At 54.6% G+C, this 26,785-nt stretch overlaps 2 protein-coding genes across 6 annotated transcripts; one reads left to right on the top strand and one right to left on the bottom strand.

Annotated features, from left to right (window-relative positions):
- Nucleotides 1–900: 900 nt before the first annotated feature.
- TRAF2 (TNF receptor associated factor 2) lies at nucleotides 901–21,504 on the bottom strand. Of its 5 annotated transcripts, none has more exons than XM_048325382.1 (10): nucleotides 20,744–21,501; nucleotides 18,312–18,532; nucleotides 17,644–17,722; nucleotides 17,196–17,294; nucleotides 9,268–9,339; nucleotides 7,642–7,713; nucleotides 6,322–6,681; nucleotides 5,170–5,347; nucleotides 4,143–4,291; nucleotides 901–3,483 (listed from the first exon to the last, which is right to left on the bottom strand). In XM_048325382.1, exons 1-10 carry the CDS (start codon nucleotides 20,897–20,899, stop codon nucleotides 3,265–3,267), a joined length of 1,605 nt encoding a protein of 534 aa, XP_048181339.1. In that variant the 5' UTR covers nucleotides 20,900–21,501; the 3' UTR covers nucleotides 901–3,264. The 5 variants fall into 5 exon arrangements, with proteins under 5 accessions (XP_048181339.1, XP_048181338.1, XP_048181342.1 ...); XM_048325381.1 differs by having other exon boundaries at nucleotides 7,639–7,713; nucleotides 20,744–21,499; XM_048325385.1 differs by lacking the exon at nucleotides 20,744–21,501 and adding an exon at nucleotides 19,741–19,803 and having other exon boundaries at nucleotides 7,639–7,713.
- A 1,462-nt stretch (nucleotides 21,505–22,966) lies between these two features.
- Nucleotides 22,967–26,162, top strand: EDF1 (endothelial differentiation related factor 1). The gene is made up of 5 exons (XM_048325368.1): nucleotides 22,967–23,096; nucleotides 23,222–23,273; nucleotides 24,277–24,437; nucleotides 24,991–25,084; nucleotides 25,608–26,162. The coding sequence occupies exons 1-5, from the start codon at nucleotides 23,019–23,021 to the stop codon at nucleotides 25,667–25,669; spliced, it is 447 nt and encodes a 148-aa protein (XP_048181325.1). The 5' UTR covers nucleotides 22,967–23,018; the 3' UTR covers nucleotides 25,670–26,162.
- The last annotated feature ends 623 nt before the right edge of the window (nucleotides 26,163–26,785 follow it).

Here is a 26,785-nt window from a genome sequence, read left to right as displayed (position 1 = left end):
GAGGCAGAGCTGAGGCCAGGACTGTCACAGGGCTGGGCTGGGGTACTGCAGGAGCTGCTGCCCAGCCCGTGGTCACCTGCCCTGGGCTGGGGAATCTGGGTGGAGAGCTGTGAGCAACAGGAGAGAGGCAGGGGATGGCTGAAGGGCAGCGAGGGTCCATAGCAGCCAGGGATGAACACTGGAGGCTCCAGGACAGGCCAGGGGCTGGATCCCTCCTGGATTTATGTTTCTCCAAGCACTAACAGGTGCGGAGCAGGTAAGCAGAGAGCCCTCTAGTGCTGTTTGGCATTCCTGTGCCACAGCAGCCTCCTGAGCTGCACTGCCACTGTCCCCTCACTGCCCTTTGCATCTTCCTGGTGCAGCAGTTGCTGTGGTGTGAAGGGGGTCTGAGGGCTTTCCAGAGGGGACAGGCCTGCATGGGCATCCCTTGTGTTTGTCTCTTCTACACACAGTGAGCAGAGGCCACTGGGCTGCTGCCCCACATGGGTTTAGTCCCTGGGCTGGTGCTGCAGCTCAGGAGGGGCAGGAACAGGCAGCCTGCAGGCACCAGGCTCCCCACAGCAGCAAGGGAAAAGCAGCCTGTTCTGGAGGAGCTCAAGAGCTGTTACATCCCAGGAACAGGAGTGTTGGATTGGCCTCAGCAGCAGAACCACTGGAACCACTGGCCCAGTGCTGCTGCACCGGCTCCCAGTGGCCTTTTGGCCCAGCAGAGCTCCAGCAGCCAGACTCCAGCTCCCTCCCTTCCCATTACAGCCCTCCCCGGCCCCTGGTTCCTCCTTGTTTGGGAATGCTCCTGCAAGGAGACAGGAGCTGGGGAGAGCTCCCAGCACAGAAATAAGCCCCCAGCACAGAAACCCCCCACCCCGAGGCAATCCTCCTCCCTGCTGTGCACACAACGATGCTGTTTAAACAGCTTTTATTAGTGGTTCTGACCATACTACACCCTCAAGGAAAACAAAACTTAGTTCACAGTGCCAGGCTAGGATGGTGTGGTCAAAAGGGAAAAAACCCACAACAATCCAGTGGTGGCTTGTGGCCACTGTTTGTCCGTGTGGCCACCAGGCTGGCAGAGCTGTGCCCAGGAAGGGGCTGGGCCCCTGCCTGCAGCACATAGGGACAATTCCTGCTGCCAGCTCCAGAGCTGCTAAAAGCCAAAAAAGGCCCAGACAGCGTCAGCAGCACCAGAAGGGTGGGGAGGAAAAAGCTCCCAGAGGGAGGGGCTGCCAGGCCATGTTTCCCCTCCACCAGTAATCCCATGGCCTGGAAGAGCTCAGCCTGAGCTTTGCTGCAGCACCGACTCTCCCACCGACCTTCCAGACGTGCAGGGACAGGAGGACCAGCTCCCACCCCGAAAGCAGCCCAGACCCCCCAGCTGAGCCAGCGTCTCCACAGTCCCTCCCGGCAGTGCCTGGCCATAGCCCTCAGCCCCGCTGCAGGCAGCACCCCAGGAGCAGAGACGTTCAGATCAACACAGAACAAGCTTGGCCCCACATAACACTTAATTCTCAGCGATTCTATGAGCAGAGCTGACCTTCCTCTCCCTTCCCAGGCTTTTCCAAGCCTCCCATGGGAGCTGCTGTGAATGGAAGCAGGGCTCTGCCAACCTGGATTTTCCTCATAAGGCACAGGGTGAGAGCAGCAACACAGGGCTTGATCTGTCCCTTGGGACAGGCTGGAGGGGGCTTGCACAAAGGGAAGGGTCCTGTCACCCCTCTCCCACCTCTGGCTGGCTGTGCTGTCACTGGCTTCTGTCCCCCTCCCCCAAGAGCAGGGGCTGGGTCTGCCCCCAACCCCTGCACACACAGGTGGGAGAAGTTCCACGCAGCGATTCCAAAGGGGGCTCAGAGGTCACCCCAGCACCTGTCTGGAGAGCCCCGGGCCAGCACAGCAGCTGTGCATGCAAGAGGTTCAGCTTGGGCCAGGGTCCAGCTCAGCCTGCAGGACACTGGGCATCCCTGAGTTCCTGGGCAGACATGAAACAGCCCCGGGGGCAGGTCAGGGCAGTGCCAGCACGTGGGGGGACAGCCAGACCCCGCAGGGCTCCCTGCCAGGGCAGAGCCTGATGGTGTTCTGGACCCCTCAGGGTGGCTGTGCCAGAGCCAAGGTGTGAGCAGACCCCAAGCCTGGCAGGCTCTGCAGCCATCAGACCTGGGCCAGGCTCCTGGCAGTGGAGGGCCAGGTAGCCATTGAGGAGGGTGCCCGAGGAGCAGCACTGCCCACTGCCTGGGCAGACAGGAGACGTCACGCAGCCCAAGGCAGCAGTGCCCAGACAGACGGACACGGCAGCATGGCTGCACACAGACACGGAGCTGGGCAGCAGCAGAAGCCTGGGGAAGGCTGGTGGAGCTGTCCTGCCGTAGGAGGGAAGCCAGTTCAGAGCCTGTGCCGTTGCCTGTGAGCAAAAACAGCTCCCAGCACAGCACCCACCCCACCCAGTGCAGCTCGGCATATGGGGCAGGGCCTGGGGCTCTCAGGGTGCACACCAAGCTGTGTGTCACCCTCCTCTCCTGGCACAGGAGGGACAATCTCCACAGCAGATTCACTTCTCTTTCCCTACAGGCATCGCTGGTGCTGCCCCGCGCTCCCTCCTGGGCAGCAGCACCTCCTGCCCCATTCCGCACTCCAGCACACACCACCCATCACACACCCAGTGAGGGCTGGACTCAGGGCTGCCCTGCCCTGCAGCTGGGTTCAGCACCCTCCTAACACACCAACGGCACCAAACCAGTCTGTGTCGCTCTTGCCCAGCTGGCACTGCAGCCATCACACACCCTCCTTGTCTCCCGGGGCACGGAGCAACCAGCAGTGCAGAGCCACGGCACCTACAGCACACAACTTCCAGGAATACGGAGATCTCAGAAGGAAATCCTAGACAGCTGAGCCAAAATCCACAGGAGGTGGAGCTCAGACAGGGCAAACCGTTGTTTTACTACTGAGAGCTGTGGATGTCGGCTAAACTGCTAGAGCAAGAGCTGCACTGGTTTCCACTGGGAGTCCAGACAGCAGCAGTTCAGACACCCAAGTCCCTGCAGGAAATCTTCCATATCCCACAGCCTGCCAGTGTCCACCCAACCCTCTCCTCAGGAAAGAGGGCTCCCATCAGACACCTCGTTTCCACTCAGAGCGAAGGTCCCTTTTCAGGAGGGGCTCTTCCCCTTCCACTCTGTGCCCCCTCCTCGCTCCGAGACCCGCCTGAAGTGCAGCACAAGCGGGGGATGCCCGGGCAGGGCTGGCTCCACGCTCACTGCTCCCAGGTCAGGAGGGTTAGAGGCCCGTGAGATCAACGATGGCTTTAATAAAGATGGCATCATCACGCACGTAGGAGTTCTTGGCTTCCATGACAGACACGGGGCAGAAGAGGGGACAGCCACTGGCGATGTTCATCTCTGTGACGGGGCGCTGGAAGGACGAGGACGTCACGTCAGGGCGGAAGGCGTCGATGATGTGCTCCCGGTTATTCTGGTCCAGAAGCATCAGGGTGACCTGTGGGGAAAGGTGAGAACCTAAGGGAGTGGCTGAATAAAAGGCACACACAGTGACCTGCTGTGACATGTGCAGGTACCAGCAGCCACAGCCACCCTGCCAGTCACAGAAATGCCTCTGAGTGGGGCCAGCAGAGAACGTCACCTCAGTAACGTCCTGTAGAAATCTTCCCAGATCCTGCCTGTCGCTGGAAGCTTCCCTGTGGCAGCACAGGGCTGTTGGACTGACTGAAAACCTACACCTTGCTCCCAGCACCGACACTGCACACAGGTATTTCCCTGAGCTAGGGCTGTTGTTCTCTCTGCATCCACTCGTGCCCGCTCACTCAGTCTCCATGTGTTCTGCAATGCCCAGGAGCTGGGATCTGAGCTCCTGACATCGAGTGAGCACCCACTGTCCCCAAGCTCTGAGGTCACCACAATCTTCCCTTGCCCTCAACCCCTGCAGAGGCTCTGTGGGATTCCAAACACCCCATGTCACCCCCTTGCCCCACAGCACAGCCGGTGCTCTCAGCACACCTGGGGAACCCCCAGGGCAGCCAACACAGAGCCTTTCCTCTGCTGTGCCAAGTGGGCCAGAGTGACAGTGCCAAGAAGCTTGAGTGGGTGCCAAACCAGAATGGCCGTGGCTGGACACAGTGGGCTCTGCTCCAGACCCACCTTCTGGTTGAAGGGCCACCGCAGCAGCGCGTCGTTGGGTCCCTTCATCACCACAAAAAACAAGGACAGGTGGGTCCCACGCCCGGTGCCGTCCCCGTTCAGGTACAAGCGCAGACACATCTTGTAGCCGTACTTGCTGGTGTAGAAAGCTGTCAGAGAAGTGTGGAACAGGCACAGTGAGGGCCCAACGTAGCACAGCCTGGCACCAGCAGATCCCTCTGAACTCTGAGAACTCTTAAGTTTGGAATCTGGGAGGAGCCAGGTCTTTCAGACAAAAAAGACTTGGAACGGCCTTCACCCAGAAAACAGATTTTGAAGTAATTATAAAATCTCATTTGCTTTTCTCTCGTGGCCAAGCCACAGGTGCTGTTCCACAGTCCCAAGAAGCAGGTGCAGGGTACAGGCTCAAGGGCTGTGTCAGCTCTGGGCATTCTGAAAAAGCTCTCCAGAACCTCTGGACCTGAGCAATTCCTGCTCAGCAAACCCTAGCTCCTCTCCCAACCATTCTCTGCCAGGGGAGCTCCCCACCAAGCAAGAGAACAGTGTGAGGAGCTGGTGTCAGCTTATTGCTCACATCTGGGAAGTGCCTTCCCAAGCAAACAACCAGATCCCAACTTGCTGCTCACTGTCCCAGTGTTGGGCTGGGGCACTTTGTGAGGAGAGCCCCTTCCTCTGATACTGACACTTGAGTACTTCCCTTGGTAAGGCTTGGGCTTTATATAGACATTATCTCTTGCACAGTCATACTTTGGGCTTTAAAAATGTATCTCTGTCTCTAATATATATTTCCTCCCTTCCTTAACCATTTTATTGCTGTTTTTATGGTCTGTTGAGTATTTTAATCCAAATAAAAAGGTTATGCAAGGATCATCTAGTCTAAGCCCCTGCCATGGGCGGGGACACATTCCATTAAACCAGGTGCTCAGGGCCCCATCCAGCCTGGCCTTGGCAGCACCTCCCAAGCAAAGGACCTGCCATGAAACCCACACCCAATTGAGATGCAAAAGATTTTGGGGATTTTGCACACCTGGAGAGAAGATGGCAGGAGAGCGGCCTGTTATTGCCTCCTGGCGCTTCCGGGCAAACTCCGTTATCTTCCAGATGAAAACCCCGTCGTAGGTAGAAGCTTCCATGTTCCGGATCTTCTCCTCCATCTCGGCCATGGCCAGGTCTTTGAGCCCAATGCTCCTCTCCAGCTGCCGGACCTGCTCAGTGGGACAGAGGGTGCAGGTTAGAAACACGCACGCTGCGGGGCCTGGGAGAGCCAGCAGACCCCGGCAGACCCCGGTGTCCCCTTCAGGACTGCTCCTTAGGGAGAGACTTTCTCCAGAATGGACAGGGAGCACAGGAGGGAGAAATCGAGCAACATAAGCCAATTCACTGAAGCTTCCTTCTGCACCCTGTCACTCTGGAGAAGATCCATCGATACGGCTCAGTGCTAGAGCTGGAAAGTTTCCCACAGCCAACGTAAAAATCCTTCCAAGGAGCTGCTCCATTGGCTGAACAGCACAAGAAGTGAGGATGGGGGAAAAAAAACCCCAATAACTCAGCATTGTGACAAAATTAAATTGAGAAAGAAAAGAACCTACATCCTCTGCAGGGTTCGTCCCTGCCAGCTCACACAGGGTCACGCCAGGTCCCTTGCTCAGAGAGCACAGGCACGCTGGAAACTGCGCAGCTCCAGGTGCCAGGAGCACTAGGAGCACTCCACAGGGACTGTGCTGGAGCAGACTGCTGGAGGCAGCTCCTTCACACCTCCAGACTGTTGCTGCAGGCAGCAGCACTGACGGCACTCCTTTGGCAAAGGCAGCACTCCTTTGGAAGGGTCTGGAAGGTGAGCAGCCCCACAGATTCACTGAGATGCAGCGCAAGGAGATGCAGTGAAATTCTGGGTGCTCTGGCTCTTGTCAGAAAACTTTGCCAAGGAAGAACCCCTCGGTATCTGCCCAGCTTCATAATTAACAGAGATCTGATGCTTTACACAGGTCAGTTAAATCCCCAGCTTCTCCAGGGAGCTGCTGAGGGTTGGGCACAGGCACAAAGGGTATTTTAGTTCTGCCTTCAGATTTGTGGAGTTTCAGGGCCAGGTGGTTAAGCTCTGCTAGCTCATGACACGGAAAGGAAACAGGAAAAAGCCTCTGCAGGGAGTGCTGGGAAGCCCAGGTGAGCAGTTACACACCTTGTTGCTCAGCGTTTCGATTTTCTCCTGGTCCAGCCGGTGCTGGCGGCTGTAGGCTTCAGCTGTCAGGGATACTCTCTCCACCTCCCGGTTGAGCACACAGACAATGTTCTCAAAGGTCACTGTTTTCCTCTCGAGGGCCTCACACCTTCCCAAGAGCTCCAGGGACCGGGAGAGCTCCGACTCAGAGCACAGCGAGTTTGCTGCCAGCAGTGGGGAGCTGTTTTGTGATGAGGAAAGGACAGGAAGGGATTTCGGGTCCCCAGCACCAGCCTTGAGGCTGAGCAGAGAGCTCAGCAGCATGTGGAGATGCTCTGCTAAACACTTGCTTTCATGTTCCAGGAGCTTTTCATTTTCCACCTACGTGAAGAGAAACACATCCCCCATTCAGCATGTGCAATCTACACTGTCACCATCCACAGAACAAATTCCTCCTATCCAGGTCACAACATCAGCTTTAAATTTATAATTTATAGGGGGAAAAAACAAAGAAAGAATTAAAAAACTCACTTTTGTGGGGGTGGTGTGGGTTTTTGTTTTGTTTTAGAAATGCTTCAAATCACATACAATGAGGAATGCTAAATGCTTCCCCCAGCTGTACTGGTCTGCTCTGCCTTCCACCAAACCCTCCCAGAAAAGCTCTGTCAGATGTACCTAACAGCAACAAAGGACAAAGCCTCACATAACCCCCTGCAGGAGGGATTTATATGAACATCACCACGGGAGCTGGAAAAATGAAGTGACATAGAGAAATATGGCCTGGCCCCAGTTCTTCACTTGGAGAATCACTATAATCACAAGTCATTACACACTTGCTTGGGTTCAAAGAGACCTTAAAGCTCATCCTGCCCCACTCCCTGCCATGGGCAGGGACCCCTTCCACTAAACCAGGTTGTTCCAAGCCCCATCCAACCTGGCCTTGAACACTTCAAGAGATGGGGCAGCCACAGCTTCTCTGGGCAACCTGTGCCAGGGCCTCACCACCCTCACAAGGAACAATTTCTTCCTAAAATCTCATCTAAACCTGACCTCTGGCAGCGTGAAGCCATTCCCCCTGAAAGCAGCATAATCACCAGAGTTCCAAAGCACTCAGGGTGCTCTTAAAGTAGATTTCCTTCCACAGGAATTTCACTCCTGTGACACCCAGACTCTGCACAGCAGATTATGTGAAGCTCCATCTGCGAAGAGCTTAAAACCCCTCTTTGTTCAAACACCTGAATGCAAACATGTGCCACAGTTTGGGCAACAGCAGTTTGCAAGTGAACTCTAACCCTGGGACTGAAAAGCCCCAAGGTAACCCAGGAGAGGAGCCCTTACCACCTCAGCACAGCCCACAGCCTCGAACCGGCAAGGTACTTTGGATCTGCCACAGGTCTTCACGTGGTCCCGAAACTAGAAAGGAAGGAAGGAAGGCAGTGTTAGATCTTATGTGTCCCCAGTGCTCCCTTTCCATCCCACTGACTTTTGGGAAGCTGCAGCCAAGCTGAAGAATGCCCAAGCTGTGGCTAATCACCAGCTGCCACGGTGCCCACTAAACCTGGGCTCTGACCACCATCAGGCGTGACTTTCACTGGAATACAAATATAGCCCTGGCCCCTGAAGAAAGCTTAATTTCTCCTTCTTTTGACAGCTGGGAGGTCTCACTGCTCACCTGCACACGCAAGAGAGAAAAAGCAACAGGTACAAGTACAAGCTGTGGATGCAGAATAATGAGCTTCCCTGAAGGCTGAGGAATGGGAGGCAACAACCTCCCACGAAACAAGACAAAAAATAGGCAACAACGCCATGAAATAAGGGCACATTTCATTTTGGGCACTTCACACAACTCTGGTCAGGACGTGCCACAGGCTGGTATTTTTACCTCCATCCCAGCATTAGATTTCTGCAGAGAGGTGCCACTAACCCCTCAGCACTGAGATGACTCGTTCAGGTTCCCACACAGCACATGATTAATCCAACAAGCACTGGCACAGCTTCAGCTTGGGTTTAGTACACCCCTCACCATCAGATACCAGAGCTCTTTTCTGAACAACCACCATATTCCCTCCCCACTTAACTCCTACATCTGCTACAACAGATGTCAATTAAAATTGATTTTAAACCACTTTTTTAAAGGCTTCTAAATCCATCTGGCTTGTGTAATGAGTTGGGTTACTCAAAGCTAACATGGCATCAAATAATCAACAAGGATTTGGAGACATAAACATGGGAGTTAATATTTAAACACAGGGTAGATTACCCATGGAGATCCTGTGAGCTGGCTCCCTGCAGGAGCCGCCTGCAGATAAGGTGGGCTGCACCCCCAGCCCCAAGCCCCTCCTTACGCTGTCCATTTAGAAGAACTCTTTTGCTCCTCCTTTTGCTGCCTCTGTTCCCCTGCCCTGCTAAACGGCTTTTTCCAACACTGCTACTAAAAATATTTGCCTGTAGAAGGCAAGATGGTTTCAGATGAATGCGCTTTTTGAAAATGTTCCCCAAAACTTGAATTTTTCAGACTTTTGAGCCTTGTCCCAGGAGCCAGCAGCCTGGAGATCCTATAGCCATGGATTCCATTAGATGATTAATTAGATATCAATTAATATAGCTGGAGATGGGCTCTCTTTCCAAAATTGCACCAGTGGTTGATGCAGTTGCTCTCCACAGAACATAAACCCATAAACCCAAAAAGTACCATGAGGGTACTTTTCCCACAGAGGCTCTGCCCCCAGACGTGGTTCCAAGGGAGGTGGCAGTGGCAGCACCAACGCTGACCCACGAGTGCCCGTGAGCCACATCCCCTCACACCCATCCTTGTGGAAAACTCACATCCATGCTAACAGCTGCCCCTCAGTTACTTCCCCCCCTTCATTTCTTAATGGACTCTGTTCCTCCCTGCTCCCAGAATGCCAAGCTCAGCCCATCAGGTTTCACAGCAAACACCCCTGCAGCACAGGGTCGGATGGATACCTTCTCCCTGGGAATCTTCTTCCCACAGCCTTCACAAGTCAGCGGGAATTCAGGGCAGACTTCATCATGAGCCTGTGAAGGAATGGACAGGAGATATTTGTCCTCAAGTAAAAGCCCCAAGGAGGTTCTGCAATGGGCACAATCCCACGGGGTGGGTTTATACCTTATTGCAGCGAGCGCTGGATTACTGACCTACAGCCAGACCTTGGTCACGCTGATCCCTCTGAGCTGCTGACTCATCCTGTGACCTCCAAGCTACCCCAATTTTGGGTGTCTACATAGCCTCAACCTCTATTTAAAAGCTGCTACCATGATTTTTAAAAAAATCAAATTATTGCTTTGATGGCCAAGATAATCAATGGGAAGCTCCATTTATGGCTCTGCCAGGAGAAAACACATTGGGGCAGGTTGAGTGGAGTGAGCCACTACCTCAGCAAGATAATCTGGGTAATTTTTCCACTGTAATGGTTATCAGTCAGCAGAGGCATGGGCCCAGTGCCAGCTCATCACACACTGGGCTGAGCTGTCTGATTGTATCTTCTGTATGTAGAATACCATTTTTCAACCAGAAAGAAAAATATTTTTAAACTGTTTCATTTACCAGTCCCTGCACACAAGCACCTGCCCCTGCAGCCAGAGTCAGGGTTGTGTGATGGCCAGAGAGGCTGAACAAATGACCAGGGCAACGTGATCCTCTTGAGCAACAGTGCTGGCTAAATTGGAAATGCTGAAACATGCCTCTGCTTCTGTGTCATTTCCATTGCCTAAACCTTCTCTTTACACACCCACCAGTTGAAACAAGGCATTGAAAACACCATGAATATGCGGATCAAAATTCAAATTAAAAGACAAGAGCACTGAAGTCTTCTGCCATACTAGGGACAGAAAAAAAATCCAACCAGGAGCATTTCTAATGCAGCCATCTGAAACCAGATGTTTGAAAACCTGGTCACATTGAATCTCTGTTGTCTTGTGGGGGAACATGCACAAACCTCACCCTGTCACACATCAGGAAGTGGAAAGTGAAACCAGCAGTGGCTCCACTTTGGCTTCTTGGTTACTCTCTCCTTTTTATGCTTTAAGTGAGTAACTTAAGCTCAGAGCTTCACTGTGTGTCCCTGGAGAGATGACCGGCCAGCCAGCGGGGTTTGGGGGGCACTGCTGCCCACACAGACACTGCTGCCTGCAGAGGAGGAGGAGGCCAAGTGCCTGCCTTCATCCACTCACTCAGAGGGGCTGAGCCCTTTCTTCTACCCATCTACAGCTCCCATGTTCTAGAAACATCTGATAACATCTACCCCACGACCCACAAAGCACTGGTAGAACAGACGGTCTGGCTGAAAGAAGGAAACTTCATTGCAGAAGCAACTATTTTAAATAAGGGAGTATTTTAAACTTATGGTCTCCCATGCCAACATGCTGGGTGTGAAACTACCACCCCCTCCACACTCCCCACCTCCCAGCATTTATCTATCCTCCATCCTGACTCCCCTCCGCACCACAAGGTAATGCCCAAGAGTGGGCAGCCCTGCCTGCAGCACGGGAAGGAAACCAGCCCCGCTGAGCTCAAAGTGCAACTATTCTGTATGTAAATGGTTAAAGACATCCAGGAGCTTCAGCCAGCACAGATCCAAACATTTCTGTATAAACAGTTTCAGGCTCTTCTGGAAACCCCTGTTCCTCCCGCCCCACGCGGGTGTCAGAACAGAGATGGATGGTATCACTGCTGGAAGAAATCCAACCCACCCCAGAGCCAAGAGCAGGGGGTGGCACTTGAGCTTGATCTGCCACATCCACTCCCCCAGCAATGGGGCAATCCTCCTGTTTATACCTTTCCCAAACCCACAGCTGTAGCTTCTGCTACAGGGATAAGCACCACAGACATCCAGGCACTTGCTTGGAAAGCTTTTGGGAGCTCTCGAAAGCTGTGAGTGGGGCTAGGCAAGAGCAGGCACTCTTCCAGAGGGAATCAGAGTGGAAATCAAGTCAGACAGGTGGCAGAGGGAGGGGACAGCCATGGAAGAATTAAAGTGGAGCTGGAAGTGAAGGGCTCACCCAGCAAGGCTCACACCAGCCTGCAGCATCCAACAGCAGGAGTAGGAAAATCAGCTGGGGCAGAGTTAACAGCCTTCAGCAACACCTGGTTCTTCACACTCAATTACCACCAAGACACAATCAAAGCCGCTGATTGATCCACACATCAATTTCTTTCCCTGATAATAAACAGCAACACAACCCCACATCAGCCTGCCCATCACCCACCACCATCAGATAGGCCATTCTCTGGGAGCTCACCTGAAAGGTTAGAAAATCAGACACCACTGCCCATGGAAGGACCAGGGCAATCAGCAGAAAAGCTGTATATTTCTAAATTTGCAGTCGAAGTTTCTCTCTGGACACTGTGGCAGCAGGATGAGGCAGTTCCATCCAGGGCAGCACTCTGCAATGCAGCTGTGCAGGGGAGTGCAGGCATACAGAGGGAAAAGCGGCTTTCAATAAGGGCAGCTGGTCCCTGGAGCACACAGTGATCATTCCTAAGGAGGCTGAGGGCAGACCTCACTGTGCTCTGAAGGGTGGGATTGTTGGAGGGTGTTTGTGCAGGGCCAGGAGCTGGACTGCGTGGTCTCCGTGGGTCACCTCCAGCTAGGGATATTCTGTGGTTCTAAGACAATGCCAGGATGAGCTGCTTCCCTGCTTCTCCCTCAGCCAATAGGCAAAACTGCAGATCAATCTGATCATCATTTCACCTCTCAGGGCATCGCTAAATTCGACTTCAACTCTGCAAGAGGCTTCTGCTGGAAATCATTATCTCCATACCCTGGTGGCAGAGCAGGACGTGCCCCTGCTGCCTGGCTGCTCTGCTCATAACCTGCCACATCCACATAGGTCCAGTTTTATGGAGGTCTTGTAACCACGTTAGCAGTCCATCAGCATGACACAGGGGTCCCCCTCCAGCAAAGGGACAAGGCAGGCAGCTGGGAAATGCCACTGTTGAAGCAGCTGCTGTGAGATACCTCTGTCAGAGCCTGTGGGAAGGTCACAGCGAAGGGCAGGGCTGGCAGAGGGACAAGGGAGAGCAGGGCAGGCTCAGAGTGAGCTGCACGCTGCAGCTCTCCTGCAAAATCCCCTGGCCTTGGAAAGACACTCCATTAGTCTCCTCTGAGCACAGCAACAGTAACCATAAGCAGACAGCTCAAGGGCTTGGCAGGTGCAAAGGAGCAACAAGGAAGCAAAACTACCAGGATGGCAGAGGAAAGGCAGCTGCCATGGCACAGGGCACAGCGGTGGCTGTCAGGGCTTGGGCGGTCTCCAGCCCCCAGCACTGCCATGTGCAGCACTTGGCTCCTTTGACACGGTAGCCTGGCTACAAGGAAAAGGGTGGGCCCGTGGAACTGTAGAGAAAACACTGAAAATGCATCTCCAGTGTAAAAGAGGAGTTCTTTGTGCCAAGAAACATGAGTTGCTTCATGCACCTCTGTCAGTTCCCCAGGGCCCCCAGAGCCTCCAAGATGGGAATGTGTGTTCATGGTGAGGGGTTTCCTTGGCACTCACCTCCACTCCAAACCTCGTGACTTTCAGCTTTTCATTCTCCAAGGGGCAGATGTCAAAACTATTAATTTTTAGGCCACCACAAAAAGGCTGAGCTGGTTTCAGAAGTGAAGAGCAGACCCTCTGCAGTCGGGGCTTTCCAACCCCCTCCCACGCACGCTCTCCGGCACTCCCCGTGGCTTTACCTCCCACCATGGGTTTGGACGGGAAAACGCCTCTTGTCTGGGCAGCCAGCTACACTAACTACTGTGGAGACTGCAAGTGTGGCTGGGATGTGCTTGTGGGCCTCAGCTCCGGCTCTGGAAAGTAAAGGTGTGTCTGATCCCTTTTCCAAAAGCAGCCGGTCCTTTTGGTCACCTGCACATGCAAGTCATGGATTCTCCCACCAGAAAATGGTCTGGTCCTGCTGGTCAGGCTGGAGCTAGCTGCAAACTGCACTTCAGCACCAGGCCACAACTTGGAGCAAAAACCTTGAGAAAAAGACAATAAATGCTGTACTGGGTTTTAAAGAGAAGGCTGGTCACCCTTATATACAGCAGCACCAAGTGTTCCTGGCACAGCACCTCAAGCGCTGTACCCCACACAGACAGCACTGATACAACACTCAGAGGTACAACTCTGCAGGAGCAGGAGACAGGTGAACGAGCTCCAAAGACCAACAGCTCTCCTCTAAGCAATGTGCAAAAGCCTGAAGATGAAGTTTCAGCCTCAGCTGAAAATCACCACCAAAACCTGTTGGGGCATTCCCGGGGTGCAGCTGGGAAGGAGGGGCATGACACAGTGCACGATACAGCAGGAGGAACCCCTGGCTCGGGGCCCCCAGCAGCATTTTTGAAGAGGGAGTTTTCCCCAGATAGGGTGCGGTAGGGGCTCTCCAGCATCTCCTAAGTGTGAACAGTGGGCAGAAAGGAATGCCCAGTTACCCTGTTCTTCTGCTCCCAGGGAGCCACGTAGCCCAGAAGGGGCTGCAGACATCCTTTCTGACTCCACAGGCTTTTGAGGAACATCACCTGGGTTCTGAGTTTTGTACTTTCTGCAGCCTTCCAGGTTTCACTTACAAAGAACTTTCTAAAACCAAAGTGACAACAACAAAATCAAGGAAAACACATTCCCTCCAGCATGGATTAGGCCAGCTTATTCCCACACCTGACTATTGCTCAGCCTCAGGAGCTGAGCTCATCTGAGCCCCACAAAATTTGGTTTAAATACTGATGTCAGGTTTAAGCTTAAAACTTAGTTCTCCTTCCTAAAATTGGACAATTTCGTTTTCTTATGTCTCAGTTAATTCTGTTTCCTTCCAGCTGAAGAGGGCTGAGTTAAATCCCCTGTCTGGGGTAACCAAGGGGAATGCCAAAGCTGACCTCATGTGTACCCCTCCTCCCATCCCAGACCTGGGGGAAGGGCACAGGAAGGGAACTGGTGGGATGAAAAGCATAAATAAAAGGTGTATGAAAACTGACAACAAAATGTTGATAAAAGGAGAGAGACGTGGGCAGCTGGAGGTACTGTAAGGCAGGAGGAAAAACACACCAGAGCTGAGGAACCACAAAGTCCCTCTGCCTGAGTATCACCAGACATGTTTTTGGGGTCTTTCCTTTTGCTTTAATGGGCTGGGTTTAGTTTCTGCAGTCCTCCGCAGACTTTGCTCTTGAATCTAAGGGCTCATGCCCACAGCTTGATTTTCCGTATGTTCATGCAGACAGACTCATCAGGAAACCTATACAGGAAACAAGGTCACTAACAAAAGGAAAAACCCTTCAGCTCCACCACAAACAACTTTATCCAAGTGCCACTAAATATTTACAAACTCTGAAAAACGCAGCCATAAATCCAGACTTAAGTATTTCATATGGTCCACAGAGCTTGGAGCAGAAGTGCAAGTCATGTCCAAGCAGGCTGCACTCAGTTTTGTGTTTCCCTTTGAAAGCCAATCTTTAGTCTGCCTGAACAGAAAGCAAAACTGAAATCCATTTTACTCCTTTTTTTGAGGCTTAAGCTTTCCAGCCGCAGAGTATTTTTCCCCTGTGCGTGCCCTGATAAGATTAGCAAACCAGAAGTGACAGTATCTCTTCATTTGCAGGGGGAGAGCAGCCTCTCTCAGCACAACACATGATTTTTAAATTAGCAAACAGTGAATTCACTCTGAGGGACTTTCCATGTCCTGTCGGAAATAGCTCTGAGGGACTTTCCAGAGCGGGAGTGCTGAGCTGCTGCAGGACGTTACCCACGGATGCAACGCTGCTGCACCAGGCAGCTCTGCACTGGCCCTGAAGGCTGGGTTTAATGTTAGCCCAAGCTACCAAGAGGCTCTGGGCTAGCACAGCCGTTCAATGCCTCCTTTCCCAGCCCTCCTCAGCCACACACGTGGCTCTGGCAGCATGGAGACAGCCAGTCCTGACTGAATGCCACGGCTCTTTGGCAGGCAGCTGGGAGGAGATAACACAAGCCAGACCTTACCTCCTCCCACCAGTTCCTAGGAAAGAACCAGCTTTTCCTGAGAGGGCACAAAATGACCTCCTCCCTCAGGCTGAATGCCACCGGGACAGGCAGGAGAGGCAACTCAGCCCCTGAGAGAAAGCAGCCAGCACTGCTCCAAACCCCCCCACCCCCTGTACCACACAGGACTCCCCAAGACTCAACAAAAACCAGGAGAGTGGAGACTCACAAACCCCTGGCAGGGAAGGTGTGTGCCACAGACCCACAGCCCACGTGCTCCAGGGCCACCACCTCTATCAATCATCCTTTGTCCCAGCAAACGCCAAACAAGCTTAGGAAGATCAGGTGGAGAGTAAAAACAAGGCACAGACTCATCCATTCAGGAGCTCTTCATCAGCTGTGTGCAGGGTTCTGGGGCATCACATGCTTCTGCAGCCCTGCAAGAAATCAGCCTGATCCCAGGACAGCTCGCTGCCCTTCTGAACTCCCAGTGGGAGCTCTGGCTGGACTCAAGCACTCGAACACTTGTCAGAATGCTTAGGGAGAACCTCTGGCAGCTGAAGATTTTTGCTGAGCTCTGCAAGAACATGCTAAGACTCTTTTTTAAAACCAGGAGAAAAAGTTCAGCACAGGTCATCAGCCATAGCACAATCGGCACTGGAAGTTGCTGACAGATATAATTTGGTTTAGTCTAATGAAGATGAGCTCACTATAATCATTGCAGAAGACATCAGGCTTCTGGGCACCAGCAGAAATTAAAGCATGGAGCAAACAATCTGCAGACACCACCAGCACAGCCTGAACCTGAAACCTCAGTACCAGGGTACCCTGTTCTCTGCCATGCAACCCCCAAACTCTGTGCTGTGGCAGTGTTAAGCTTTACACCTGACACTTCTTCAGTCCCACATCCACACCATGAGCCTCTCACAGATCTACAAATGGGGGTTCACAGCAGCAGAACCATTTAGCACCAACATCCTCATCTCTTGGACTGAACTTTGAGCACACAGCAGACGGCTCAGACAGCAGGACAAAGAAGCAGAGCTGCAGAAGCATCTCTCTGCTAACAGGCTCAACAGTCTGGGCAGAACAATGCACAGCTGTTGCTTCTTCCTTCCACCTTGCAACGGCATCATTGAGAGAATCCCAATGTCAGCCTGGACAGACTGCCTGTTCCTGAAACACATCTCAGTCACTACCAGAGCTCTGTGAACCACCAGGCTACAATCTTTATCTGCAGCAAGTGTTAGAAGGAAATAAAATGTATTCCTCTTATCTCAGGCCTCCCGTGTGCTGATTCTGCCATTCCAAGAGGGACGACAGAATTGTCCTTCAGGAGCCAAAAGCTTCACATGCTATGGACCAACCACCCACAGCCATGACTAAAACTTGGATTTAAAACCTAGTAGGCTCCTTGAGGAGAACAGAGGTGGAAAAACCATCCTGTCCAGCAGCCTTGTGGCCCAGAACAGCGTGGGTGATGGGTGACCAGCCAATATCCAACAGCCAGTTCCACTGCCCTGGTAGCTCTGCAGACAGCTGAAAGGGGATCAGGTCACCTTCTGTGAGCTGATGGAGTCTGAAGGAGTTTTAGGTTCACATAATGCAGAGAAATTCACAACCATTTCACGGCACAGCAATTTCTTGACAGTCTTGTATAGCAGAGAAGAGCTGGAGACAGAGCAGGTGGTTCCCACCATGGAAGAGACATGCTCACAAGCAAATCCCTGTGATCACAGGCAAACCTGAAACGATCTCGGTCCAGCCTGTGCCCTCAGCAGGGCACACAAACCCTCACTCAGGGAACCTCTCCAGCTGACTGTGAAGTCCAGGGATTTGACTGCTCTCCCCCACTGTCAGTGGGCACGGACAACTCCCTGAGCCTTGCCCAAACACAGAGGAAAGAAGGATGCAGACGTGCCAAACCTTGCTTTGGCCTGTACCTCATACTCTTTGATGGTCCCCTTCCAGGTGCAGCCACTGTTGATGCAGACAGCAGGCAGACTCTCCACCTCCCGCCGCGCTGCGTTGTCTGGGAAAGCCTGAAATGGAAACAACAAGCAAACCACAAATATTACTGAGGGTTGCAGTTTTGATCAGGACTTCGAATTCTTGCTGAAAACTCCTCCCAGACCAGTTGCCCCATCAACCCTCAGAGCTGTGCTAATAGCAACCAAATCGCTGTGACAGCTTTAAGTAGGGCACCACTACACACACATGACCTGGATTTCAGCACTGGGGAGTCCAAGACAGTAATCACCCTTCTCACTACTGAAGAAAAGGGTTCCTAGGAATAAGAAGCTCTCAGAGCTTGTGTTTTAAACAAAAACTGCAACTGGTATTACTGACACCAATGATGTGTTAGGCTTTTTTTAATGCGTTTTTCCTTACCGAGCTTGTTTCCAAAATAGAAATTCCTTCTTCATATATTCCTTCCTGGATACAGCTGGCACACTTTTGAGGTCCAGCACTATCAGACAGAAAAATAATCATCAAACACAACAAAAAAAATTAATTTATGTTTAGCAATGAAATGATTTCTGGTAACTTTATGAAATGAAAGTATTTTCTTATTTTTAAAACAACACACTGAGCCTTTGCTTGTGTGTATTTTTGATGCCTATTTCTAATTTTTTTTCTTCTGCCAATTGACTGCTCTATTAAGTTTCCCTCACTCAAAGGTAGGAGTGAGACACAAGGAAACTTCTCTGGAAGCCAGCTTGTGCTTAAACCTCTCCCATTTTGACACAACAACCAAATGATGACTTTTAGGAGCATTCAGTAGCTGTGATGAGGACTGAAGGAGATGAGTGATAGACCTGGACTGCCTCCCCAATGGCAAAAACAATGCAGGGGGTTCTGGAAAACAGAACTTTGAAGCAACAACAAAGGCAAGTCAGAGGTTACACATTCCCTTAGAGAAGAGGTGATGCTGAACCTCAGTGATTGAGCACAGCTCCCTTACTGAGAAGATCCTGAAAATGAGACTTTTCTCTGCTTTTGTTCTTGAAAATGCCTTTTCAAGCATTTTGTCTTCACACTGAAGGCACAGCAGTTACCTGATGATTTTCTTCAGGCAGTAGGAGCAGTAGCGATGGCCGCACTGTGCCTGGAATGGCCGCCTCAGAATGTTCTTGCAATCGGAGCAGAGGTATTTGACCTCCAGTTTAGTTCCCAGGATCTCCTTTGCAAACCCAGGCTGGTTTAGATCCAAAGAACCCGGTGGAGAAGAGTTTGCTGCTGCCATGTGAACAAAAAGTTCTGGCTGTATCTCCAGAGACTGAAAATAAAAGTATTTTCTCCAATTGATTATAATTGCATGGGGGTGGTTTTTTATATAAACTGTGTTACTCACAGATTATTAGACTGTCTCCCAACACAAGTAAACACACTGATGTAAAAACCACACCACAAGCCTACCTTCACCTCCCAAATACGGGAGGAAACTTGAATTTTAGTACTAAATCCAGAACACAGAGACAGGAAAGACAGACCTGATAAAACTCCCTGTCCCAGCTGACTGAAATGCAGCCTGTTAAGGCTTCTTGCTCCACATAAGGTAAAAAACTGTCTTAAAGGCAATCAGAAATAAATATAATAAATTCAGTTCACCAAAAACCTGCTGGCCACCACAGCCCACCAATGCCTGCTCTCACACCCGTCAGCTGTCAGAAGGGACCAAAATTCTGCCCAGAGGCAGCCGGTCCTGGGGGGAAGCTGGGCACACAGTGGAGCCCAGGTTTAGTGGTGGTGCCCAAGCAGGCACAGAGGGTTCTCCAGAGGGATGGAAAATGAGGACATGAGAGGCACGACCAAATTGGAAAGGAGGAAAAGAATAAAATGCTTTTGTTTTGACTGCTTATGCATCTTACACCTTCATTCCCTGTGACTACATGCCACAGCCACCTAGAACACCTAAGGGAGCACATCCACGGAGCCCCAGACTGGTTTGGGTTGGAAGGGACCTGAAAGTCTTATTCCAACCCCTGCCATGGGCAGGGACACCTCCCACTGTCCCAGGCTGCTCCAAGCCCCAATGTCCAGCCTGGCCTTGGGCACTTCCAGGGATCCAGGGGCAGCCACAGCTGCTCTGGGCACCCTGTGCCAGGGCCTGCCCACTCTCCCAGGGAACAATTCCTTCCCAATATCCCATCCAGCCCTGCCTCTGGCACTGGGAAGCCGTTCCCCCTTGCCCTGTCATTCCATGTCCTTGACTAAAGTCCCTCTCCAGATCCCTTGGAGCCCCTTTGGGCACTGCAAGGGGTTCTGAGGTCTCTCTAGAGCCTTCTCTTCTCCAGGCTGAACACCCCCAGCCTGTCTCGGGGAGGAGCCCCACGAGCGGAGACACCGCGAACCGGAGAAGAGCCCGGGGCTGCCCCGCTGCGCCCGTGTGGCCCGGGCTGCCCGCGGCCAGGAGGGCTCTCTGCCGGGCCGGGCTCCCGGGGAGCGAGGCCCGGCCCCACCGCTCCCTGAGGGCCCCGCACTCACCGGCCCTCGCTCCGCGCCCGCACCGGAAGCGCCGCCAGGCCCCGCCCCCGGACACGTGTGGCGAGCCCGGGCCCCGCCCCCCGCCCGGGAAAGCCCCGCCCCCGGCAATGGTCCCGCCCCCCGCCCGGGAAAGCCCCGCCCCGGCAATGGTCCCGCCCCCCACCCGGGAAAGACCCGCCCCGGCAATGGTCCCGCCCCCCACCCGGGAAAGACCCGCCCCCCACCCGGGAAAGCCCCGCCCCGGCAATGGTCCCGCCCCCCACCCGGGAAAGACCCGCCCCGGCAATGGTCCCGCCCCCCGCCCGGGAAAGCCCCGCCCCCCACCCGGGAAAGCCCCGCCCCCGGGGCAACGGCCCCGCCCCCCGCCCCCCCAACACCATCACACATCCCTGCACCCCCAACACCCCCGCATCAATCCCTGTCACTGTCCCAACACCCCACCGTCACACCGTTATGCCCCCTCAGTTACCCCCCCAGTGTCACCTCCCCAGTGTCACCTCCCCTCAGCTCCTCAGTCACCCCCTTACCCCGTCCTCTGTCACTTCTTCCCCAGCACCACTCCTCGCTGACCCCGCTCTGTCCCCTGCCATATCCCTGCCTCAGGCCACCCCGCTGGGAATGAACCCAGACCCCCGGGACGCCCTCACACTCCCCCAGGACTCTTCATCTACCCCCTGGGTCTCTTCATCCTTCCCCTGAGCCCATGTCATGCACCTCCTAGGACCTCCTGCTGGGTCACCTCGTCCATCCAAGGGACCCCCCATCCATCCCCTGGGACCCCCTCATGCATCCCCTGCACCTGCTGCAGAGGGACCCAGAGGGACTGTGGTGCTCAGCCTGGGGCCACCCGACCCACCCGGGGTCCCACCGGGGACAGCCATCTCCCGCGGCACTCCCCGGGTGAGCAGCCCCTTAGAAACGGCCCGGAGCGAGCCCTGGCACCCTGAGGAATTGTTTTTAAGCCATTTTTGGACATTTTGAGTACCAGCGGGCTCTCGCCTACCTGCGCGCAGAGTGCCATGGCCTCCTCGCGTCCCGTGGCGCCGGCCCGGGGTGGAGGCCAGCGGTCGGGAAGGATGGGCGGCGGCAGGACGGAGACGGCAGGACGGCGGTGGCAGGAGAAATGCCGTGTGGGAGAAACGCGCGGCGCAGCCCGCATTGAGGTCACGGCGAGGTGCTTTCGCAGGGGAACTTGTTCGGCAAAAGGTCACAGCAGCAGGATTTGTCAGCCGGGGTCCCCAGCCTGCCTGCCCCCCTAGCCCGGCTCCGGGGCTTTACCGCCTGCTGCGCCGGCGGGGCGGGGATGGGCGCGTTCTCACTGCGGGGAATTCACCCGGGGCCGGGGAAATCCTCGCTGTCAGAGCCCGGCGCAGTGACAGAGCAGTGACACAGCGGCCAAGGTGACTGTCCCGGGAGCATGGCTGCGAGCACGGAGCCGAAGCCGAGTGGGTCGAAGTGAAGGGCGCAGCAGCGCCGCGGGGGCTCGGGGACACCGAGCCCTTGGCGAGGGCCTAGGTGCTGCTCAGGCACCGTCGGGGCGGGATGCTCCCTCTCAGGGAGCCGGGGACAGCGCATCCCTGCGTGCGTGGGCACCGGGAATGGCGCGGGCACAGCTCCCCTGGGATGGGCACTGCTTCACCCACTGCACTGCAACAGCCCTTTTCCCAGCACAGCCGCACTGGTCTGGGAACACCGGCATGGAAAACCTGGTGATGTCGTCCAGCGAAGGAAAATCCTGTCTGCACTTGCGGAACTGCCTGTGACCTGGCAGCAGTGCCGAGGCAGGACGTGCTGTTCCCAAGGGTACAGGAAATCCGCATCAAAGGCTTGCTTGAAACGCCCGCCTTGGGGCTACTCCCGGAGAAGACGGGATGGGACAGAACGCCCTGGAGTTGCTCACGAGAGCCGTGTGACGGGGCGGGACCACCCGGGGCTGCTCCCCGTCCTGCTGTTGCGGCAGCCCGGCTCCACCGCACGGCCCGAGGAGCGAGTCTTGCACCCCGCTAACGTCCCACCTCCCAGAGCCGCATTCTCCTGCTCCCTGGGAGCCGGGGCCAGACGTGCTGCGGTGATGGATGACAAATGACAGATGACAAACCCCCGCGCCCTCTCGGCGCCTGATTTCCTTCCGAGCAATGCCCGGATCAGCACCGTGGCCGGGATCCTGCCGCTCCTCCTGCGCTTTGTCATGGGGAGACCCCACAAAAACCCGCCGGAGAGCGTTAACTCCGTGCCCTCTCGCTTCAGAAATGACGCGAGCACGAGCAGCTTTCCATGCCTTTACTGCGAAACTTTCTGGGTGATTCTGATGCAGTTCGGGGATTTTCATCGAATCACAGAATCCCCTGGGCTGGAAGGGACCCACAGGGATCATCCAGCCCAGCCCCTGGCCCTGCATAGACCCCCCAACAGCCCCACCCTGGGCATCCCTGGCAGCGCTGTCCAAACGCTCCTGGAGCTCTGGCAGCCTCGGGGCCGTGCCCATTCCCTGGGGAGCCTGGGCAGTGCCCAGCACCCTCTGGGGGAAGAACCTTTCCCTGCTCTCAGCCTGGGCCTGCCCTGGCCCAGCTCCAGCCGCTCCCTGGGTGCTGTCCCTGTTCACCACAGAGCAGAGAGCGGAGCCGCAGCCCCCGGTGAGGTCTGTTCTCAGCATCGCCTTCTCTAGGCTGAACCAACCCAGTGCCCTCAAGCCCCTCCTCCCTTGGCCCCTCGGGACCCACTCCATGCCCGTGTCCGTCCTCTGGCCGCTCTGTAGAGCTCCCTCCGGGCACCAAGGCCCCACCGGGGCCCCGAGGCGCGCCCGGTACCAGCGGGCCCGGCGGAACCCACACGGCGAACCGCAGCACTGCGCATGCTCGGCTCGGTTCGGCCGGGCACGACTATTGGTCAATGGGTCTGACAGCGCCGCAGAACAAACCAATCGCTGCCGGGTACCGGGTGACTGGCAGAAACAGCAGCCAATCGTAGCGTGCACAGGCACGTGCCGTCCGCCCTCAGGCTGGTGTGCGCACCAGCCAATCGCATAGCTGGTGAGCTGATTGGCAGGGCGCTGCGCCTATCAGACGGAGCTGCGTCACGCCAAGGCGCTGTTAAGCCAACAGTCCGTGCGGGAGCCTCGGTCCCGCCCGCTGCGCTCGCGCGTGTCCCCGCCTATGAGCGGCCGCCTCTCCTGAAGGGCGCGCGCCTCGCCCTATCAGCGCGCGCGGCGCGGCCACGCCCCCGGGGGCGGGCTGTGGGCGGGGCCCGGCGGCGGGCGCGGCCCGGGCGGGGTCGGAGCGATGGCGGAGAGCGACTGGGACACGGTCACGGTGCTGCGCAAGAAGGGCCCGAGCGCGGCCCAGGCCAAGTCCAAGCAGGTCAGCGGGGGGAGCGATGGGGGCCCGGTGCGGGACCGGGCAGGCGCCCGGCCTGGGCTTGGCGTGGTCGAGGCCGCCGCTCCGAGCGGCGCCGCGCTCACCGCGCACCTTCGCTCTCTCCCCAGGCGATCTTGGCGGCCCAGCGGCGCGGGGAGGACGTGGAGACCTCCAAGAAGTGTGGGTATCCCGCGGGGGAGGCCCGGTTCGGTGTGGGGCGGCCGCCTGGGATGGGGAGGGGCGGCCGGAGGCGGCACCGCCCGGCTGGGCCGGACTGGGCCCTAACGCGCAGCCCGGGGAGCCGCCGGGATAGCGCCCCTGGAGCTGCCCCTTCGTGTCTGGTTGCCCAGGGCAAAGCTCTCCCTGCTTCCTGCAGAGATCTTGGGAGAGTTTTCGTGATCACAAAACTTAAGCTCCGCGTTTTTGCAGCTTATTTTTCCTGAGGATTTGGATAGCTGCCTATCTTCCTATGGCGCTGCGCTTTAAAAGGTCCTTGTTTCCTCTCCGATGTAAATTGTCAGGTTCTCTCACTGCAGGGAGCAGATTCTGATGGTTGGAAATAAATAGAGAGACAATCCTTGAAGAAGGTTGAGTCAGCTTTATTGGGATACTGAATTTCAGAGACTCGTGTGAGAGAAAGGATTCAAACTAGGACTTAAATACTATATCTAAAATGAGAGAAAACGAACAATGTGTTTTTGAAGCTCAGCCTTTCAGCAAAGCTAAGTACAGTTAGACTTTACATATAAAAGGTGTCAGAAAATTGCTTAAAGGCCACTTACTCATGCTGCCTCATGCCTGAGTTAGTGTGATTCAAGTTCAAGTATTGACCCCTTTGTGCTGCAGCACGAACGTGTGTCTGCAGCAAAGTTTGAGCATTAAATCCCCAAGGAAAAGCAAGACCTGCCCTATCTGGAGTGAAGTTCAGGTGTGAAGTAGGGAAAGGGAAGGGCTCTGCAGGGCCAGATGTGCACAGCAGCATGAACAGGGCTAAGATAATGTTCCCTGATGGGCACGATCTGGGGGAGATCAATGCTGATGTTGGCATGCTGAAATACTGACAGCTCCCTGGGATCCTGGGCAGCTGAAGGCTTGGAAAAAGTCCTTTGATACTTCTTGGCACAGCTCTGAGCCTTATTTTGTTTGTCCTTGGTTGTTTTTTTGTTCTTGCTTCGAATGACAGGGGCAGCAGGCCAGAACAAACAACACTTCATTACAAAGAACACGGCCAAGCTTGACCGTGAAACAGAGGAGCTGCACCATGACAGAGTTTCCCTGGAGGTGGGCAAAGTGATCCAGCAGGGCCGGCAGAGCAAGGGCCTCACGCAGAAGGACCTGGCCACGGTGAGTGCAGCACCTGCAGGTGAGGGTGGGCACCTTTCCTGTCCTCCCATGGGCAGCTGCAGGGGGTTGGTGTCATGGGCTGAAGTTTGGGGAATGCAGCATCTCTAGTGTCTCATGTCCCAGCAGCTTCAGCTGTCTGGGAAAGGTTCTGAGGTTTGTCTGTGCAGCTCTTGAGCCCCAGGTTGGAGGCAGAGCCTGTCTGGGGTTGCTGAGCTGGTGGGAGGCTGCTCCCCCCTTCCTCCCAGCAGCTCACACCAACCCGAGGGATTTGTACCATTAGGCCTGAGCAGCATTAGCAACTCTCTGCTGTCTGAAGGAACAGCAATCCCTGGTGTTCCTACTCCTCCTGAAAAGCAGGAAGGTCAAAGTCTGTTCAGGATGGATGTCACCAGTGCTGGGACACTGCAGGGAGGTGCCGGTGGGGATGGAGGCAGCTTTGGAGCAGCACTTTGTCATCTGTCCTGGCGTAATGAGGGGCTGTTCCCTATCTGTGTGAGTCCTGGGGGGCTGCTGCTGAGTGTTGCTGTGTTTGAGACTCCTCCTCTCTTTTCAGAAAATCAACGAAAAACCACAAGTCATCGCTGACTATGAATCAGGACGAGCAATCCCCAATAACCAGGTCATGGGCAAGATCGAAAGAGCCATCGGTGAGTTAAGGGAGACTTTGGGAACACTGCCAGTGTTTGGAGGGGTGGTTTGGGGGAAGCTGTTTACCTCTCTCCTGTGAGGAGCATTGCTGACTCGAGTTTATCGTGGGTGTGGTGCCATTAAGTCATGTTCTGATAAAAGCTGGATCTGCTGACTGAACCAGAGCTGGGAGCCCGTGATCTTTGTCTGCACCTTCATGCATGGGGCTGTGCCCTGGGGACCATCCCTGTGTGCTTGCCCCCAAAACCTCTGACATGCTGAGAGCCATGGAAGCTTGATTGCACTTGTGGAAGGATTCAGTGTTGGTTTTACTCTCCTGGGCTGGTTCAGATCCCATCTCCTAGGAAGACAGGCAGTTTTTGTTTGAAGTTGGTCTGGTGCTCCTAGAAACTAAAGTAGGATTCTCCTGAACTCTGCTCTCTTTTTGGATGTTCTCTTCCTTAAGGCTGAAATTGGTGGAAATAAAGTTACTGGGTGAATGATTGAGTGCTGATGGTGGTCATCTCCTTTGTCTTATTCCAGGCCTCAAACTGCGTGGAAAGGACATTGGAAAACCGCTGGAAACCGGCCCCAAAGGGAAATGACAACAAAGCCTCGAAATCAGTTTGCTCAGATTGATCTGGCCCAGCTGGTTCTCCTCAACCACTCTGCATATTGCCAAGCTGAACAAGAGGGTTTCAGACTTGCTTTTGGGGGGAAATCCGCTGAATCTGTACCTGCTGTAAAAAGGCAACCTTAAAGAAGCAATTTTCCTGATGTTTGTTTTTCCTTCCTCCTTTTCAGAGATTGAGGATCTAAACCCCAAGAAAAAACCCAAACCCTGCCTCTGATTTGCCAGAAAACATGCATTGTGGTGTTAGCAGCAGCTGATGTTAAGGCACTTAGGGTGGTCTGAAATGTGATCATATAATTGAAACAGTTTGGGGGACGGGTGAGGTATATTATATATAAATAATTTGGGAGAGTTGGGGCTTGATCAGAAATGATGGCTCGGTCACTGTATCTCAATGAGTTTGGTTTGTTCTTTCCAGCCTGTTTTAAAGAGATCTATAATAAAGTTTGGTACCCTTCAGTTGCCATGGGGAGCTGCTGCATATGACCAGCTGGTAGTAAATGTTGTGGCTGGGTGTGACTGGAGCTGCACCACCTCTTCCTTCTGGGATTGTAATTAAGGGGACTCCTGGAGTGCCTGGGATGAGGGCCAGCACTGTCACAGCCTTCCTGGCTGTGTCACCTCTTCCTGCATTGGGCATGGTGCAGCTTGGCTCACAGCCTGGAGATGGAATCAGTGCTGTGGGTGTGAGGGGAGGCTGGGAGCAGCTGCAGAGCCAGGCAGGTGCAGAGACATCAGGTAAAGCCTGAGCCCTCCTTGTGCCCTTCCTCAGCTCTGTTGGGGCCTCATTTCTGCAGGCAGGACAGGGCCGTGGGGATGGTGCTTGGCCTGGCTGAGGCATCATCTAAGGGGGGCACAGCTGGGTGAGAGGGAGACAAGCAGGATGTCCCAGGCCCCTCCAGCTGGGCCTGGGGGCTGGGGGTAGCAGGATCCTGGTGGGCTGCTTGGCGTGCAGGGGCTGACCTGGGCTGTGTGTGGGGCTGGGCTTGGAGTTCAGTGTTAAGGTGTGAAAGCTGGGGGTGAGGGAGGGGTCCTGGGCTGCGGGCATGCTGGGTGCAGGATGGGGGTCCAGGCCCTGAGCCCAGCC

This window comes from Corvus hawaiiensis, chromosome 21 (assembly GCF_020740725.1).
Source record: "Corvus hawaiiensis isolate bCorHaw1 chromosome 21, bCorHaw1.pri.cur, whole genome shotgun sequence".
Lineage (NCBI taxonomy): Eukaryota > Metazoa > Chordata > Aves > Passeriformes > Corvidae > Corvus > Corvus hawaiiensis.
Note: the sequence above shows the minus strand (reverse complement) of the source record. Positions and strands in the feature narration are given on the sequence as shown.

Coding starts and splice junctions, on each gene's coding strand:
- EDF1 (XM_048325368.1), top strand. CDS start 23,019: ATGGCGGAGAGCGACTGGGACACGGTCACGGTGCTGCGCAAGAAGGGC. Junction 24,438..24,990: donor CGCAGAAGGACCTGGCCACG/GTGAGTGCAGCA, acceptor CTCTCTTTTCAG/AAAATCAACGAAAAACCACA. Junction 25,085..25,607: donor CAAGATCGAAAGAGCCATCG/GTGAGTTAAGGG, acceptor GTCTTATTCCAG/GCCTCAAACTGCGTGGAAAG.
- TRAF2 (XM_048325381.1), bottom strand. CDS start 20,899: ATGCGGGCTGCGCCGCGCGTTTCTCCCACACGGCATTTCTCCTGCCAC. Junction 18,533..20,743: donor CCATGGCACTCTGCGCGCAG/GTAGGCGAGAGC, acceptor TTTTATTTTCAG/TCTCTGGAGATACAGCCAGA. Junction 5,348..6,321: donor TCGAAACGCTGAGCAACAAG/GTGTGTAACTGC, acceptor CCCACTGAGCAG/GTCCGGCAGCTGGAGAGGAG.